This window comes from Natrix helvetica (genome assembly GCF_964273705.1).
Source record: "Natrix helvetica genome assembly, chromosome: 5".
NCBI classification, from domain to species: Eukaryota; Metazoa; Chordata; class Lepidosauria; order Squamata; family Natricidae; genus Natrix; species Natrix helvetica.
In genome coordinates, this window is record NC_138551.1 from 147,760,219 (window position 1) to 147,777,485 (window position 17,267).

The 17,267-nt window shown below is 44.7% G+C and overlaps 1 protein-coding gene across 7 annotated transcripts in view; it reads left to right on the forward strand.

Annotated features, from left to right (window-relative positions):
- Window positions 1–17,267, forward strand: part of RERE (arginine-glutamic acid dipeptide repeats) — a 291,780-nt gene that overhangs the window by 225,547 nt on the left and 48,966 nt on the right. For all 7 annotated transcript variants that reach the window (XM_081954888.1, XM_081954889.1, XM_081954886.1 and 4 more), the window contains one exon: window positions 14,391–14,471. In XM_081954888.1, the coding sequence (XP_081811014.1) occupies window positions 14,391–14,471 (81 nt within the window). The remainder of the gene's footprint in view (window positions 1–14,390; window positions 14,472–17,267) is intronic.

Sequence of the window (17,267 nt, forward strand, 5' to 3'; positions counted from 1 at the left end):
CTTCTGGAACTCCCGTTCCCCCACCATAGAGTCTCCTAGCGTGACATCGTTTTTCCTCTACCTGTCCTAACCGAAAGCCCTATCAATTGTGGAGGCGACTGGCGACAGGGAGCCGCAGCAGGGGGATGAAAGAGCCACATGTTGCTGACCCCTGCACTAGGATGTCCCCTGGATGTTTAGAGCCGTATTTGATTTTTTTTTTAAATATATATATATTTGGTGTAATCCTAGCCCAGATGTTTTGTCTCAGGGGTTTAATTACGCGGGAATGTGCTGATGGTGTAGGACAGCGCCCCCCCCCCCCCCCCGATCCAGAAAGAAGCGAAGCGTGGCCATGACAAGCCTCCTCCCTACCCCTCTGCCTTGGCTTCCAGCCTTTGGGATCAGGAAAATCGGCGACGTGTCTCAAAGCTCACCTCAACAACGACCCTCCGTGGTTGTCTGGGTCTCAGCCTCTTCGCCGCTTCTGGCGTCCCGCAGCTCCAGACAAAGGCCAGAGGTCGGTTTATAAGGGCTGCGAGACAGCAGTGGCCGGCCAGGGGAGAAGGGATTGCCAGGCATCACCGTTGGGCCAGCTTTGGCTGACATGGAAAACTCTGGTTGCTGCCAGGATGAGAGACCACATAGAGATCCCACAAGGAAGCTAGTACTACTGCAGCCAAAAAAAGATTCCTTCCACCTTTCCGTTAGTTAGCCTGCTGTATTATGGGGGTTATTATTATTATTATTATTATTATTATTATTATTATTATTATTATTATTATTATTATTATTATTATTATTATTATTATTATTATTATTATTATTATTATACGATTGTATCACAGCGGCCAGTTGTTTCGCCGGATTTGGCATTGATTACTAGTCGGGCCCCACCCTAAATTATTATTATTATTATTAAGACGCTGAGCTTGTCGATCAGAAAGGTCGGCAGGTCAGCGGTTCGAATCCCTAGTGCCACTTAACAGAGTGAGCTCCCGTGACTTGTCCCAGCTTCTGCCAACCTAGCAGTTCCAAAGCACGTAAAAAATGCAAGTAGAAAAATAGGAACCACCTTTGGTGGGAAGGGAACAGCGTTCCATGCACCTTCGACATTGAGTCACGCCGGCCACATGACCACGGAGATGTCTTCAGACAGCGCTGGCTCTTCGGCTTTGAAACGGAGATGAGCACCGGCCCCTAGAGTCGGGAACGACCAGCACATAGGTGCAAGGGGAACCTTTACCTTTTTATCATGGGGGTCCTTCCCCCTCCCACTTCTCTCTGCCCCCGAATCCCTGATAGTCTGATCTGTCACCACAATCCTCTTCCATCTTTCAGCATTTTGAAAGTCGACAGGGAACAAGGATTCCCTCCCCCCCTTTGTTGGTTTGAATACCCCAGTCCAGGTAGCGGGGGTGTGCTCCTCCAGTTTTCCCCGGACATGAAAAGCATGCTTTTTGGGGAATCCTGGTTTAGGATCTGGGTTAGTGTTAATCTCCCCTCTTTGGCCCCGAGAGCAAAAGCCAAAAGGGGGCATGGACAGAGAGCAGCTCTGGTTTTGCAGCCCTCTTGGCGTGTTTGTCAGCATTTCTCCGATTTCTCCTGGCGCCGTTGCCTGGCAACTCGGGGCCGGAGCCATCGCCGCACAAGGTTGGCGGGTGATGGATAGCCAGGGCCGGGCGGAGGCAGCAGGACCGAAGCTGGCAGGAAACGCAGGGCTCCGGGGCTGGGCTGGGGGGGGGACACGGCCTTGGCCGGGGCGGGCTGATGCGGTGGGGGTATGCGGAGAGTCGTTAATCCTGGTCAGCTGTTGGAGAGGAAGATTAAAGGTTCTGCGTTGGTGGTGGTGGGGGTAAAAGAGGTGATCGGGGGGGGGGGAGCTTTGTGTGGGGTTGCACGAGGCCAAAGCGTGTCGCTTGGAAAGAGTCCAGAGCGTTTCGCGTTCAGAGGCCTTGCAGGGGAAATAACCTTGCAATTTGGTTTTTTTTAAAAAAAACCTTCTTTTTAAGCTTTTTCTGACTGGCTGGGATGCTGTGGGGCAGGGGTGTCAGCCTTGGTGACTTTTAAGACCTGTGGACTTCAACTCCCAGAATTCCTCAGCCAGTCCTTGCCTCCTTCCGAGGGCTGAGAGAGAGGGAGGCTGGAGTCAGGTCATCCAGCTGGCTTTGTGCCACTCGACCAACCAACCAACTGAAGAGTTAAGAGGAGCATTGTCTGTCTGTCTCTCCGTCCATCCATCCATCCATCCATCCACTCTGCAAAGCACAGATTGCATTAGCTAAATGTGTGAACCAGGACACCCAATTTAGGAGATATCTATATCTATGATATATCTATCTATCAATTACTCTATCTACGTACCTACCTACCTACCTACATTATGTGTGTGTGTGTGTGTGTGTGTGTGTGTGTGTAGGTGTAGGTTTATGTTTATATGTATGTATTTGTGTTACACAAAATATAGATACAGATATATATGTATATATCTGTATCTATCTATCCATCCATATCTATCATCTATCCATCCATATCTATCATCTTATCTATCTACCTAACTACCTACCTACCTACATCTCTCTCTCTCCCTCTCTCTGTATGTATCTATCTCTATCTGTCCATCTCTATCTACCTACCTACCTCTCTCTCTTTCTCTGTGTCTATCTACCCATCCATATCTATCATCCATCTATCTTATACACACATACACACACACACACACACACACACACACAACTTTCTCCTAAATTGGGTGTCCTGGTTCACACATTCGGCTAACGCCACCCCGTGCTTTCCAGAGTCGGTCAGTCCATCATTTACAATCTCTTATCTCCTTTTTTTATGCAGTTCCGGGCAATGTAACGGAACGCCCGAACATTATCCATAAAATGCACGCTCAGGTCTTAAAACCACCCCTCCAACCACTACCACCCCAGAATCACCCACTGAGGGCTGCCCCGAAAAGAAAAGCCACCTCCAGCTTCCCCGAAGCTGTGCGTCGCGGCGTTCACACAACCTTCTCCGCCAAAAAGGAACTATTTACCGCTTCTTCGGCACGGCAGCTAAGCTCGAGGGAGGGGGCAGCAGAGAGCTGCCACTGGCCGGCTGGCTTCAGCTGCCCATCGTCGCGCCAAGGGTAAAGCATCTGAGAGGGAACAAAATGGCCCCATCCAAAAACACACACACACAGACACACAAACACACACCAATCTCCAGGGGCCCTGATTGCAATCCTTGGCGGCTACTACTGCTCCTTTCCTCCGTCGTCGTGGCGGCTTTCTCGGCCTTTCTCGTTCTCGCCGCCTTGATAAACGCGCCATCCGAGAGCTCCCTTAGCTAGAACATAATGACTTTGTGTATCTTGTCACTTATTTGTTTCGGGAGATAAAACACAGGGGGGGCTCCGAAGAGCCGCACATATGCAAAAGCTTGGCGTGCTTTCCTGCTAAACCCCGGCTCGGTTATTTATAACCGTGTATCATCGTCCGTTCCCCCCCCCCCCTCCACTCTACCCAAACCTCCTGTTTACACATTGTGGCAGGGACATCAGAGACCCTCATAAATTATGTCGCAGTGGGAACTGCAGAGGAGCATCGACCCTAGGGGGGGGGGAGAGACAACACCCCCCCCTCGGCAGCGGGAGGTTCACTCCCGTCCATAGCCATGGCAACTGGGTTTTGGCAGAGCGATGACCCCCCCCCCACGTTTGAATGTCTTCACGCCAATGTTTTATAAAGGGAGTGTGATGCCCAGCTGTGCCACGTTCCAAAAGAGCCCCCTCCCCTCTGCCTGTCCACCCCGTCCTTAGAAATAGACCCCCATAAATCTACCTCGGTCCCGCAAATCGGAGGAATGTCGTCGTCGCTTAGAACATATTTTTAAAAAAAGACGTACGAGGTGATAAATAAGATGTTAAAAGGTTTCCCGAGGAAGTGGCAGAAAGGCAAATTTGCAAGACAAGTGTGTGTGTGGGGGGGGGGTTGTGGCGTTTGTGTGTGTGTGTGTGTTTGCATCTCCTTTTGCAAAATAATTAAGGGTTTCCTTTGTTTGGGGCGCCTGCTGGAAGAGGTAAGAGCATTTCATCTAGGGGTTTTTTTCTTCATATTTTGCTTCCTTGAATACATTTCTGGTCAATTTCCCAGGTCCCATTTGAGAAACGATCCTCAACAATCCCGGGCCATAGATTAAAACCCTCCTGTGTTGTGCTGTGTTGCGTTCTTAGCTTCTCCCCTGCTCCTTTGGCTAGAAAACATGGTGGGACATTTAAAAGCCCCTCAATTTCTTGAAATCAAGCAAAGGAAGGAGACATGATAGCAGCGTTCTAAAATCTCAGGGGCTGCCCCAAAGAAGAGGGAGTCAAGTTATTCTCCAAAGCACCTGAGGGCAGCACAAGAAGCAATGGGTGGAAACTAATCAAGGAGAGAAGCAACTTAGAACTGAGGAGAAATTTCCTGACAGTGAGAACAATTAATCAGTGGAAGAGAAGTTGCCTGCAGAAGTTGTGAATGCCCCAACACTGGAAGTCTTTAAGAAGATGTTGGATAACCATTTGTCTAAAGTGGTGTAGGGCTTCCTGCCTAGGCAGGGGGTTGGACTAGAAGACCTCCAAGGTCCCTTCCAACTCTGCTATTGTATGTATGTACGGACAGCGCTGGCTCTTCGGCTTTGAAACGGAGATGAGCACCGCCCCCTAGAGCCGGGAACGACTAGCACGTATCTGCAAGGGGAACCTATGCCTAGGATAGCAAGGCAGGAGAACCCACCCCTCAATTGTGGGGAGGGGGTGTTTGTGAGAAATATTGTAGCTGCAGATACCAAATCAATAGATTGGGGAAGCCAAACAGGTTGGGGGGGGGGGAAACGTCCTAAAAGATCTTTCAAAAAAGGATTTGAAAGCAAACGGCTGCCATCCTGATCACAACCACTTTGTGTCGTACCACCCACTCGGGATAATCAGACATAAAATGAATTTATTGTTAAGCTGTGATTAAACAGAACTATTAACATTTCCCCCTCCCCACCCCCCAATATGCTTCAGTGTTTGGGATAATCTACCAAGTCTTCAATAATAACAGGATTCCTTCGTGTGTGCGTGTCTCTCTCTCTCTCTCTTTTTTTTTTTTAATTATTCAATTGACTGTAGCCACTTAGTTAAATTGATGGCTTTTAAATGAGTTCTTACTGCATTAAAGATTGCAAGGTTATTTAACTCGAACGTTAGCTTTCTTTCTTCCCTTTTTTTTTTTTTGGCACTTTCGTCTTGTCTGTGCAGTTTTTTGTGTGATTTTTTTTTTTAGTTTTGTTTTTTAACCCCAGGCCGCTAAAGTCAAACAGAAAACCTCTCAGATCTTTTAGGAGAGAAATTAAAAATAAAAATATTAGTGGGTGAGATGGCTGAGGGATGCACCTTAATTCTGAACAAGAAGCGGAAAGTCCTTTCTTTTATCTGCTACCTGCAGTGTTTTTTTTTAAAAAAAAACAACAACCCAAAACTCAGAAACTCAGCTAGATATAGAGAAAAGAGTTGAGAGAAGTGATAAAACAAAAATAACAGTTGGACTATTTATAAAGTATAAAATATAACTAAGTCTTCCTCTGTAAGGGTCCGTCAAACGAGGACTGTAGCATCTTCAGACTGAATTGATCCCCTTGTAATTTAGAATGCAAGAGAATAACAGAGTTGGAAGGGACCTTGAAGGTCTTCTAGTCCAACCCCCTGCTCAGGCAGGAAACCCTACACCACTTCAGACAAATGGTTACCCAATCTCTTCTTTCAAACCTCCAGTGTTGGAGCATTCACAACTTCTGGAGGCAAGTTAGAATAGAATAGAAGGGTTTCCTGCCTAGGCAGGGGGTTGGACTAGAAGACCTCCAAGGTCCCTTCCAACTCTACTATTGTATTGTATTATGTAGAATAGAATTCTTTATTGGCCAAGTGTGATTGGACACACAAGGAATTTGTCTTTGGTGCATATGCTCTCAGTGTACATAAAGAAAAATAAAATAGAATACATCCATCAAGAATCATAAGATACAACACTTAGTGATAGTCATAGGTTACTACTAAGCCATCTGTCAGGGTTCCAAATAGCATCCAAAATTAAATCTGAGTCCGAGGCAAAGGATTGCTCAAAGTTCCAATTGATTAAAAGAGCCATGTTGGCACATCTGGGAAAACCCGAATCTGAAAGCTTCCCGGTTTTCCCACTCAGTTGAAAGTTCAAGATCTTGCCCCCACACCCACAGGTCCATCCCATGCTCCAATCTTCCACTGCCATGCTGGCAGCTTCCACCCATCCAGTTCCGTCCAGGTGCAGAGACAAAGCCTTGGCTTTCTAAGAAGAATTTTGTTATGGCTACATTCTACCCAACTCCGTATAATCCCCCCCTCCCATTTTCCCACAATAGAAAACGGACAGTAGAAAGCGTGGCAGGTCTGAGGACCAAAACGAAAAGATGGCTTGCAGGCCTGACGCAATCAACTTATACTAAGTCGTTCCACCTATCATCGTATTTTCCGGAGTATAAGACGCACCTTTCTTCCCTCAAAAAAGAGGCTGAAAATCTGGGTGCATCTTATACACTGAATACAGCATTTTTTGCCTCCCGAAGCCCCGCCCCCTTCACCAAAATGGCCGTGCATAGCCTCATGGAGGATTTCAGAGAGCTCCTGGGGGCTGGGGAGGGCAGAAATGAGCAGAAAATTGGCTGTTTTTTGCCCAAGCCCCCAGGAGCACTCTATAAGCCTCCATAAGGCTATGCAGCAATATTTTTTTTGACAAAAAACGGGCCCATTTTCACGAAAAATGAGCCGGTCCCCCCCCCCCCCCCGAGTCCTCTGCAAGCTCCCCCAAGGCTATTCATGCCTCTCTTTTTTTTTTTTTTTTTGAAAAAAATGAGTCCGTTTTTGTGAAAAACGAGCCGTTTGGGGGAGGTTTGCCGAGTGCAAAAACTTTTTTTTTTTCCTTTTGGAAAGTTCTTTAACTGATTGACGAGAATTACATTGATCAAGTGTTGTGCCAGCAGAAACACGTACCTATCTGCTGTATTTCTCTCTCTATTTCTTCCCCTTTCTCTCTCCCTCTACCTACCTACCTACACGCACTCTCTCTCTCCCTCCCTACCTACTGTATTTCTCTTTCTCTCTATCCCTTTACCTACCTTACCTAACTACTCTCTCTCTCCCTACCTTCTGTATTTCTCTCTCTCTCTCTCTTTATCCCTCTACCTACCTACCTACACACTCTCTCTCCCTACCTACCTACTTAACTACTCTCTCTCTCTCCCCCTACCTTCTGTATTTCTCTCTCTCTCTCTCTTTATCCCTCTACCTACCTACCTACCTACCTACTCACTCTCTCTCCCCCTACCTATCTGCTGTATTTCTCTCTCTATTTCTCCCCCTTTCTCTCTCCCTCTACCTACCTACCTACACACTCTCTCTCTCCCTACCTACCTACCTACTGTATTTCTCTCGCTCTCTCTCTTTACCCCTCTACCTACCTACCTACTCACTCTCTCTCCCCCTACCTATCTACTGTATTTCTCTCTCTATCTCTTTCTATTTCTCTCTATATATCCACCTACCTACCTACCTACCGACACATCTCTATCTCTCTCTATTTCTCTCTCTCTATCCTTTTATCTACCTACCTAGCTAACTACTCTCTCCCTACCTACCTACTGTATTTCTCTCTTTCTCTCTCTATACCTACCTACCGACACTCTCTATTTCTCCCCCCCCCTCTCTCCTTTTATGTACCTAACTACTCTCTCTCTCCCTCCCTATTGTATTTCTCTCTTTCTCTCCCTCTCTATCCCTCTATCTACCTACCTTTTTTTTAAAAAATGCCTCTTCAAAACCTTGGTGCGTCTTATACTCTGAAAAATACGTAACTATTCTAACTGTCGGGAAATTTCTCCTTCGTTCTTTAGACCACTGACTCTTAAATTTAGTGATTTGTGACTCGTCGGAAGGCCAAGGACCCCCTCCACAGGGTGTTTGGGGTCCCCATTGTGGCCTGATCTTGAGGCAGTAAAACTAAACAAGATGATTTTGCAGAGAGCACTGCAATCTCCATTTAAGCCAGGGATGTCCAACCTTGGCCACTTTTTAAAACCTCTAGACTTCAACTCCCAGAATTCTTGCTGGCTGGCTGAGGAATTCTGGGAGTTGAAGTCCACAGGCCTTAAAAAGTTTTTTCCCAAGGTTGGACACCCCCTGATTTAAAGCTTTGAAAGTAGCCCATTGCAAGGGGTGGATGAGCCAGTCTTGGGTTCCAGAGAGGGGAGCCCAAATCAAATCCAGTTTTTTCATTAGATAGACGCCCACTTCCCCACCAAGAGGCCTTGCCCACAAACCCAGATTGGCAAGGGAATGCTTGCCAGTGGCCCAAGGCAGCAATATGCCCCAAGGCAGAGGTAAACCAGGTAGGCGTGCATTCTTAGTCTGGACATCTGGACTTACGTGGCCAAGTTAGGCTCCTGAGGGCCGATTCAAGACCGTTGGTCACTTAGGCTGGACACTAGAGGAATTTTGCAGGGTGCAGCCATCGGGGCAATTGTTTTTACCTGTATGCTGAGTGGCTAAGATGCTTGTTGATCAGAAAGGTCGGCGGTTCGAATCCCTAGTGCTGCATAACCAGTCAATGGTATTTGTGATGCATTTTTGAATGTTCAGTTGGCTGAGTTTCATGTTTCATGAATAAAGTATATAATAATAATAATAATAATAATAATAATAATAATAATAATAATAATAATAATAATAATAATAATAATAATAATAATAGGAATTACATTTAAAACAGTTAAAACTTGACAAAATCACCATCACTCAAATGCAAAAAGCTGCACTGCTTGGATCTGCACGTATAATATGAAAATACGTTACGACGTCCTAGGCCCCTGGGTGGGGCCCGACTAGTAATCAATGCCAAATCCGGCGAAACAACTGGCCGCTGTGATACAATCGTATAATAATAATAATAATGATGATGATGATGATGATGATGATGGCCGCTGTGATACAATCGTATAATAATAATAATAATAATGATGATGATGATGATGATGATGATGATGATAATAATAATAATAATAATAATAATAATAATAATAATAATAATAATAATAATAATAATAATAATAATAATAATATCATCTTAACCTTAACAGTTCCTAGGTCCTTGGTTAGGACTCGAGCTGTTGAGCTACCAACCAATCCCAAAGGCTGTGATTCTCACCAAAGATTAGATGATGATGAGGATGAGGATGATAGTTGGTTGATACCTAGGAGGCTGGCAGCAACCCGTATCAACCATTAGCACCAGTCACTGGTATTTGTAATGCATTTTTTAATGTTCAGTTGGCTAGTTTCATGTTTAATGAATAAAGTATATAATAATAATACCTTAACCTTAACAGTTCCTAGGTCCTTGGTTAGGCCTCGAGCTGTTGAGCTACCAACCAGCTCCAAAGGCTGTCGCCAAAGATTAACATAATAATAATAATAACAACAACAGCAATTAACACAAAACAAGATGGAAAATATTGTAATAAAAACTAATATGGTGGCAAAACAAGCAAAGAAGGTCAAGAACTGGAGTGGACCTGGCCTGGATGAACTGCATGGATACTGGCTAAAACACCTGACAAGTCTCCATCATCGCATGGGCACTCAATTTGATCAAATGCTTCAAAATACAACAAGCGAAGAATGGTTAACAGCTGGCCGAACATACTTGATAATGAAAGATCCAGAAAAAGGCACAGAACCAACCATCGCCCAATTATTTGTCTGCCAACAACGTTCAAATTTTTTACAAGGATACTGGCAAATTCAGTATTCAATCATCTGATAGAAAACAGTTTGCATCCAGTAGAACAAAAAGGAAATTATAAAAAATCAAGAGGAACAAAAGATCAGCTGCTCATAGACAAAATGGTACTAAAAATGCAAAACGAAGAAAAACAAATTTAAATATGGTGTGGATTGATTACAAGAAGACATTTGGCTCATTACCCCACAGCTGGATTAACACCTGTCTGGAAAACTTTGAAATCAGCAAAAATATCTCTACATTTTTGAAAGCAAAAATGGAAAACAGTTCTAACAACAAATGTTGTCCTTCTTCCAGGGGATTCATTTTCACCACTACTGTTCAACATTGCATTAATTCCACTGACAATAATCCTACGAAACGCAAAACAGGGATACCAAATCTCAAGTCAACATGGCAAGATAAACCATCTACTATACATGGATGACTTTAAAATGTATGCGAAAAGTATTAAATCAATACTCAACACAGTTCAACTGTTCAGCAGTGACATCAAAATGAATTTTGGGCTTGAAAAATGCGCTATATTATCCATGCGGCGAGGAAAAATGGAAAAAACAGAAGGAATAGAACTGGGAAATGGAAATATAGTGAAAGCATTAGCAAAGGATGATGGTTACAAGTACCTAGGCATATTGGAAGCAGATAACATCTTGAATGGAAAAGTCAAAGAGTCAACGCAAAAGGACTACATCAGGAGGGTCCGCAAAATATTAAAATCAAAGCTGAATGCTGGAAACATAATTAAAGCCATTAATACATGGGCAGTTCCAGTGATACGCGACTCAGCTGGAATCATCACCTGGACTCTGGCTGAACTGGAAAACCTGGACCGGAAAACACGCAAACTTTTGAATATGTACCACGCTTTACATCCACGAAGTGACATTGACAGGTTGTACCTGCCAAGAAAAATAGGGGGCAGGGGGCTATTGCAAATCCATCAAACTGTAGAAGAAGAAAAACGAAGTTTGAATGATTATGTGAACCAAAGTACAGAAAAATTGCTGCAGGCTGTGAAAACGGAGAACAGCATAAAAACAACAGAAAGAAAGGCAGAATATAAGGAAAAACAGCTGGATGACAGATTAAATAGATGGAAAACCAAAGCTTTGCATGGGCAGCACTTGAAAAACATTGAAGGAAAATGTGATGACAACTTGAGATGGCTTAAGATGGGAACTATCAAGAAAGAAAGGGAAGGTTTAATACTGGCTGCTCAAGAACAAGCACTACGAACTAATGCCATGAAAGCGAAGATACAAAAATCCACCGACAAACCAAACTGCCGACTTTGCAATAACAAAGTCAAAACTGTTTCACATTTAATACGTGAACGCAGCAAAATCAGCACAAACTGATTACAAAGCTAGACACGACCGAGTTGCTAAATTAATCCACTGGTCATTATGTAAAAAATATGATTTACCTGTATCCAGAAAGTCATGGGAACATAAAGTGGAAAAAGTTATCGAAAATGGGAAGGTGAAGATCTTGTGGGACTTTCGAATACAAACGGATCGTCATTTGGAGCACAACACGCCAGATATCACTGTTGTAGGGGGACAAAGTGTACAGTTTATTGATATCGCTGTTCCTGGAGATGCTAGAGTCGAAGAAAAAGAACTAGAAAAAATCATGAAATATCACAACCTGGCCATCGAAACCACACGGCTATGGACGAAACATGTCACAGTGATACCCATGGTCATCGGGGCAGTTGGCACCATGTCCAAGAATTTTACAAGATACATCCACAAACTGCCGCTTCCTGCAATAACACCAGTGGAACTGCAAAAAAACTGCGCTGCTCGGAACATCTTATATTTTAAGAAGGTCCTTGGTTGATCCCTAGGACACTGGCAGCAAACCGTATCAACCATTAGCGCCAGTCACTGGTATTTGTGACACATCTTTAAATGATCAGTTGACTGAGTTTCGAATGAAGGAGGAGGAGAAGAGGAAGAGGAGGAAGGAGGAGGAGGAGGAGGTTGATACCTAGGAGGCTGGCAGCAACCCATATCAACCATCAGCACCAGTCAATGGTATTTGTGACATATCTTTAAATGATCAGTTGACTGAGTTTCGAATGGAGGAGAAAGGGGAGGGGGGGAGAAGGAGAAGAAGAAGAAAAGAAGAAGAAGAAAAGAAGAAGGAAGAAAAAGAAGAAGAAGAAGAAGAAGAAGAAGAAGAAGAAGAAGAAGAAGAAGAAGAAGAAGAAGAAGAAGAAGAAGAAGAAGAAGAAGAAGAAGAAGAAGAAGAAGAAGAAGAAGAAGAAGAAGAAGAAGAAGAAGAAGAAGAAGAAGAAGAAGAAGAAGAAGAAGAAGAAGAAGAAGAAGAAGAAGAAGAAAACTTGGTTGATACCTAGGAGGCTGGCAGCAACCCGTATCAACCATTAGCACCAGTCACTGGTATTTGAAATGCGTTTTTGAATGTTCAGTTGGCTGAGTTTCATGTTTAATGAATAAAGTATATATAATGATGATGATGATGATGATGATGATAATAACAACAATAATAATGGTACTTGGTTGATACCTAGGAGGCTGGCAGCAACCCGTATAAACCATCAGCACCAGTCAGTGGTATTTGCGACACATCTTTAAATGTTCCCTTGACTGAGTTTCATGCTTAATGAATAAAAGAGATAATAATAATATTACAAGGCGGGTTGGGGATAAATTCAATAAACAAACGCATCCTTCCCCCCCCTCCCCGCTTTGCATTGCAATCTTTGCCCCCCTTTCAAGAAAAAAGAAGCTCCCGATCCTTCCTTGACCTCATTTGCCTCCCCGCCCCCCCCCCCCACTCCGCGGGTCCAACCCAGACAATCGCAGGCTGCAGCCCGTCAGATCGGGCTTTTGTCCAGCGGCGAGTCCGCCTTCCCCCCGCCGCGATCCAGGCCGCCTTTTGCAGCGCGCCCAGCGCGGCTCCCGGATCACATGTTAAAGCCGCCGCCGCCGCCGCTGCCTCCCTCCCTCCCTCCTCCCCTTTGTAGTGTCAGAGGCTCCCCGGTGGCGATCCGGATCCCCCCGGGCCGGCCTTGCCCCACCAGCACCAGCACCCCTCCCTCCCCCGGGCCCCCACCTGTGCCTGTCCGGACTGGGCTCCCTCCTCTCTCCTGGGCTCCTTTTGCAGGTTGGGAATCTCTGCCTTCCTCTCCCCCCACCCCTTTCTCTCTCTCTCTTTTGCAAACCGCTTTGCTTTGGGGGTCCTGGGTTTTTTTTGGGGGGGAGGCATGCACGCCCCAGCTCTGTTGCAACTCTCGGGTGGGGTGGGGTCTCAGGGGAAGCCCCTTTGCAGGATCGCCTGCTTTTTATTTTTTATTTTGCAGGCTGGATTGGAAAGGGGAGAGCTGATTTTCCCCTCTCTCTGCCCCCCACCTCCACTTTTCCATTCTCTGCCTCCCACCCCCACGGTTCCATCCTCTGCCCCCCACCCCCACGTTTCCATCCTCTTCCCCACCACTTTTCCATCCTCTGCTCCCCCCTTTTCCATCCTCTGCCGCCCACCCCCACGTTTCCATCCTCTTCCCCACCACTTTTCCATCCTCTGCCCCCACCTCCACTTTTCCATCCTCTGCCCCCCCCCACTCCCACATTTCCACTCTCTGCCCCCCTTTTCCATCCTCTGCCCCCTTTTTGCATTCTCTGCTCCCCCACTTGTTCATTCTCTGCTCCCCCCCTTTTCCATCCTCTCCTCCCCACTTTTCCATCCTCTGCCTCCCACCCCCACCCCAGGAGGGGTTTGGGATGAGATTGGGAGGGGGGCTTGTTTGGTTAGAAGTGGATTATTTGCAAAGAAAAAAAAACTCACCAGAGACTTCTCTGCAGCTTCTGGATTCTGAAACCCGAAGCAAAATTGATATTTTTCTTGTTTGTATTTTTGTGTGTTTTTGTTTTTTTTAAAGAGGAAAATGCAGGGGGGAAAACAAATGTGTGTGTTTTTTTTCTTGTGGTGTAGGGTTTCCTTGCCTGAGCAGGGGGTTGGACTAGAAGACCTTCAAGGTCCCTTCCAACTCAATTCTTCCCTGCGGGCAAAGCTACTTTTTCATCTGATTTTCATTTCTTTATTTTAAATTAAAGAATGTGTTTATTTGTTGTTTCAAATAAGGGGGAAAAGAGCTTTCCCAACCTTTCCCTGCTCGGCTGCCAAAACACCCCGCTTTCCCAAGATTTTTCCCGAATGGGAAAACTTCCTCTCCTTCCTCTTTTCTCTCCCTCCCCCCCCTCCCTAATCGTTTCCTTCCTCCATTTAACCTGGAACTAGATGGTGCTTGTGAGTTTCCCCAGTGTTGTTTTACCTGGAATTCCCAGTTTTGCTTCCTTATCAGCCATCCGAAGGATGCATCTTCTTTTTTGTTTTTTTAACAACTCTTTTAAAAATAATTCCAGGGCTGAACGTGCAAATTAGTGCAGGGATAAGCAGGGAAGGTATAATAATGTATTTTTCTGCGGCTCTTAAAACCTCAGATTCCTTTCTTTTTTCTTTTTGTATGTTTGAAAAGCTCTCACGAACCATTCAGGCCCACTGACTTGCTGTTTTGTATTTTTATTTTTTAAATCGCAGAAGCGTTTCATTAAAGGCCTCCGGCAGTACGGCAAGAACTTTTTCAGGATCCGAAAAGAACTGCTGCCCAATAAGGAGACGGTGAGTACGCCTGGGCTTTATGTAACTTGCTTTCATACTCACAAACTACACACACACACACACACCTCTTGCTAAAATGCCTTTCTGCATTCCTCCATTTGCTATGTGACGGAGGAGTCTTTTTAACTTAACCCTCAATGGGCCTTCGGGTCTCATGTTTTCGGGAATTGCTGTCTGCTTGTGCCACACCGTCGGAGTTTTGAAATCTGCTGGTTGTCTTGGAAAATAGGTTCTGTTCCCCGAACTTCTGGGATCGATCCGAGCTTCTTTCCCCCCTTAAATCGGGGTGGGACTGACTGGCGAGGCATGGTTTTGTCAGCTGATTTTGGGATCCGTTCTCCTTTGATTGTTGCAAAGCCTTTTTTCCCAGTGATCTGGGGGTAATTTTGGAGCTTGTGCTGCTGAAAAAAAGACAGCGGATCCCCAGGAAATCTCTAGGTGGTTGGAATTCTTCTGGATTCTTGCGGCGATCCATCCAGCATAGGTGAAAACAGCCTTAAACGTGGGGGGTTTTTTTCCCCCCTCCCTCCTCTGGTTTTTGGTGACGGCTTGGGCATTTATTTCCAAGGTTTCGGATTAATTTTTAAACACGGCCTCGGTGACATTTCTGCGCGAGCCGACCTGTTGTGGGTTCGCTTGGCCCGAATGGAGGGCAGGAAGCTCTTGTGATTGTGAGTCATGCTTTTTGTTTAATTGAATAACTGGGACCTGGAGGTTTTGGGGGTTTGTTTGTTTTTTTTCCCCCTGGTACAAAGGGCGTCTGTTGAGCTCCCCCCATTCTGTGACCCAAGGAGCTGTCACGGCGCGCAGAATTAATTGCGGCTTTGACACACACACACACACACACAGATCTCAACCCACCCCCTCCCTCCCTCCCCTCCAATCCGTCGTTTGGGATGAAAGACTTCCTACAAAGTTGTTCCTTTTTTTGGTGGTGTTGTGTCAATCACTGGCCTGACCCACAAACGGGGATCAAGGGGGAAAGGACAAGAACACTTTGCATTTTAATGACCTTTCTCTATGGAGGGAAGAAAAATTGGCTTTGAGGAAAGGGACCTTCACACACACACACACGCACGCACACACGCACACACAAAGTGGGCACATGCTTACTAAAACAAACAGCAGCCCTGGAAACTGGTGGTCTGTTCCTCTCCCCCCCCCCCCCTTTTCCAAGTACATCGTGAGCAGATCTTTTTGTGGGGGTTTGCCTGGGCCTCTGAAACGAACAGAAGTATTTTCAAATTATTTTGACAGTTTTTTCCATCTGGGCTGGGAAACAGCTGTCGTCCGCCGGGCCCCATTTTCTCCTCCTTGTCAAAAGCTGGAGGGGGGACTTCAGTATACAGGCCGATGCAAGGATGGATGGATAAGAGAGAGAGAGAGAGAGAGAGAGGGAGGTAGGTAGGTAGGGAGATGATAGGTAGGTAGGTAGGTAGGTAGGTAGATAGATAGATGATAGATAGATAGATAGATAGATAGATAGATAGATAGATAGATAGATAGATAGATGATAGATGGATGATAGATAGATAGATCGATAGATGATGATAGATAGATAGATAGATAGATAGATAGATAGATAGATAGATAGATAGATAGATAGATAGATAGATAGATAGATGATAGATAGATAGTGGTAGATAGATAAAGAGATACTAGATAGCTAGATAGACAAGCGTAGATATAGACAGACAGACAGACAGACATAGATAGATATATAGAGATAGATAATAGATAGCTAGATAGACATAGATATAAATAGAAAGACTGATAGGCATAGAGAGAGAGAGAGAGAGAATAAATAGCTAGACAGACATAGATATAAATAGACAGATAGACAGATATAAATAGACAGAAAGACACAGAGAGAGAAAGAATAGTTAGCTAGATAGACAGACAGATAGACATAACTATAGATAGACAGAAAGATAGGTAGATAGATGTAGGTAGCTAGATAGAGATAGTTATATATACACACACACACACACATATATATATATATATATATATATATATATATATATATATATATATATATATATATATATATATATATATATATATATATACATACATACATACATACATACACAGATAGACAGAAAGATAGGCAGATAGATGTAGGGAGAGAGAGAGAGAGATGTAGGTAGGTAGCGAGAGAGAAATAGCTAGATAGATATAGACAGATAGTCATAGATATAGATAGATAGACAGAGGTAGACAGACAGTCCGAGAGAGACACAGACAGACAGAGAGAGAGAAAGAGATCCATCTCTCTATGGCAATGGCCAGTTGCATTCTGGGGAAAGAGGCTGTCCTGCCAAAGCTGAGAATTCTGGGATTTTGAGCTTGTCCAGGTTACAGGACGCCATTTCTCCTCCTTTAGAAACAAAACAAAACTGGGATGAACTTGATAAAATGCAAACACCCTTCTCCCCCCCCCCCCAATACTTTTCTATTTACTTTCCTGTTTTGTATCTTATTTTATCTTACAACTCAATAAAATGCTAAAAGACGAAAGGCAAACGTCGTCTTCTGTTTTCAGTTAGTCTGCCTTTTTTTAAAAACAAAAATTGCTTTTCTAAGAGTGAGATACTACAGATTTGATAGGTTCTGCGTAGTGGTGAGTAACCCCTGACTTCCCCTGAATAACTTAATCTCTTGCTTCCTCTTGCTTTCTCAATGTCGGGTCAAGACCAAGAGGGGAGGCAAGAAACATGAGCCTCGGTGTTGTGGCAATCATGGTTACATTTCAAGGTTTAAAAAATGCCATTTGGGGAGTTGCTTTAGATC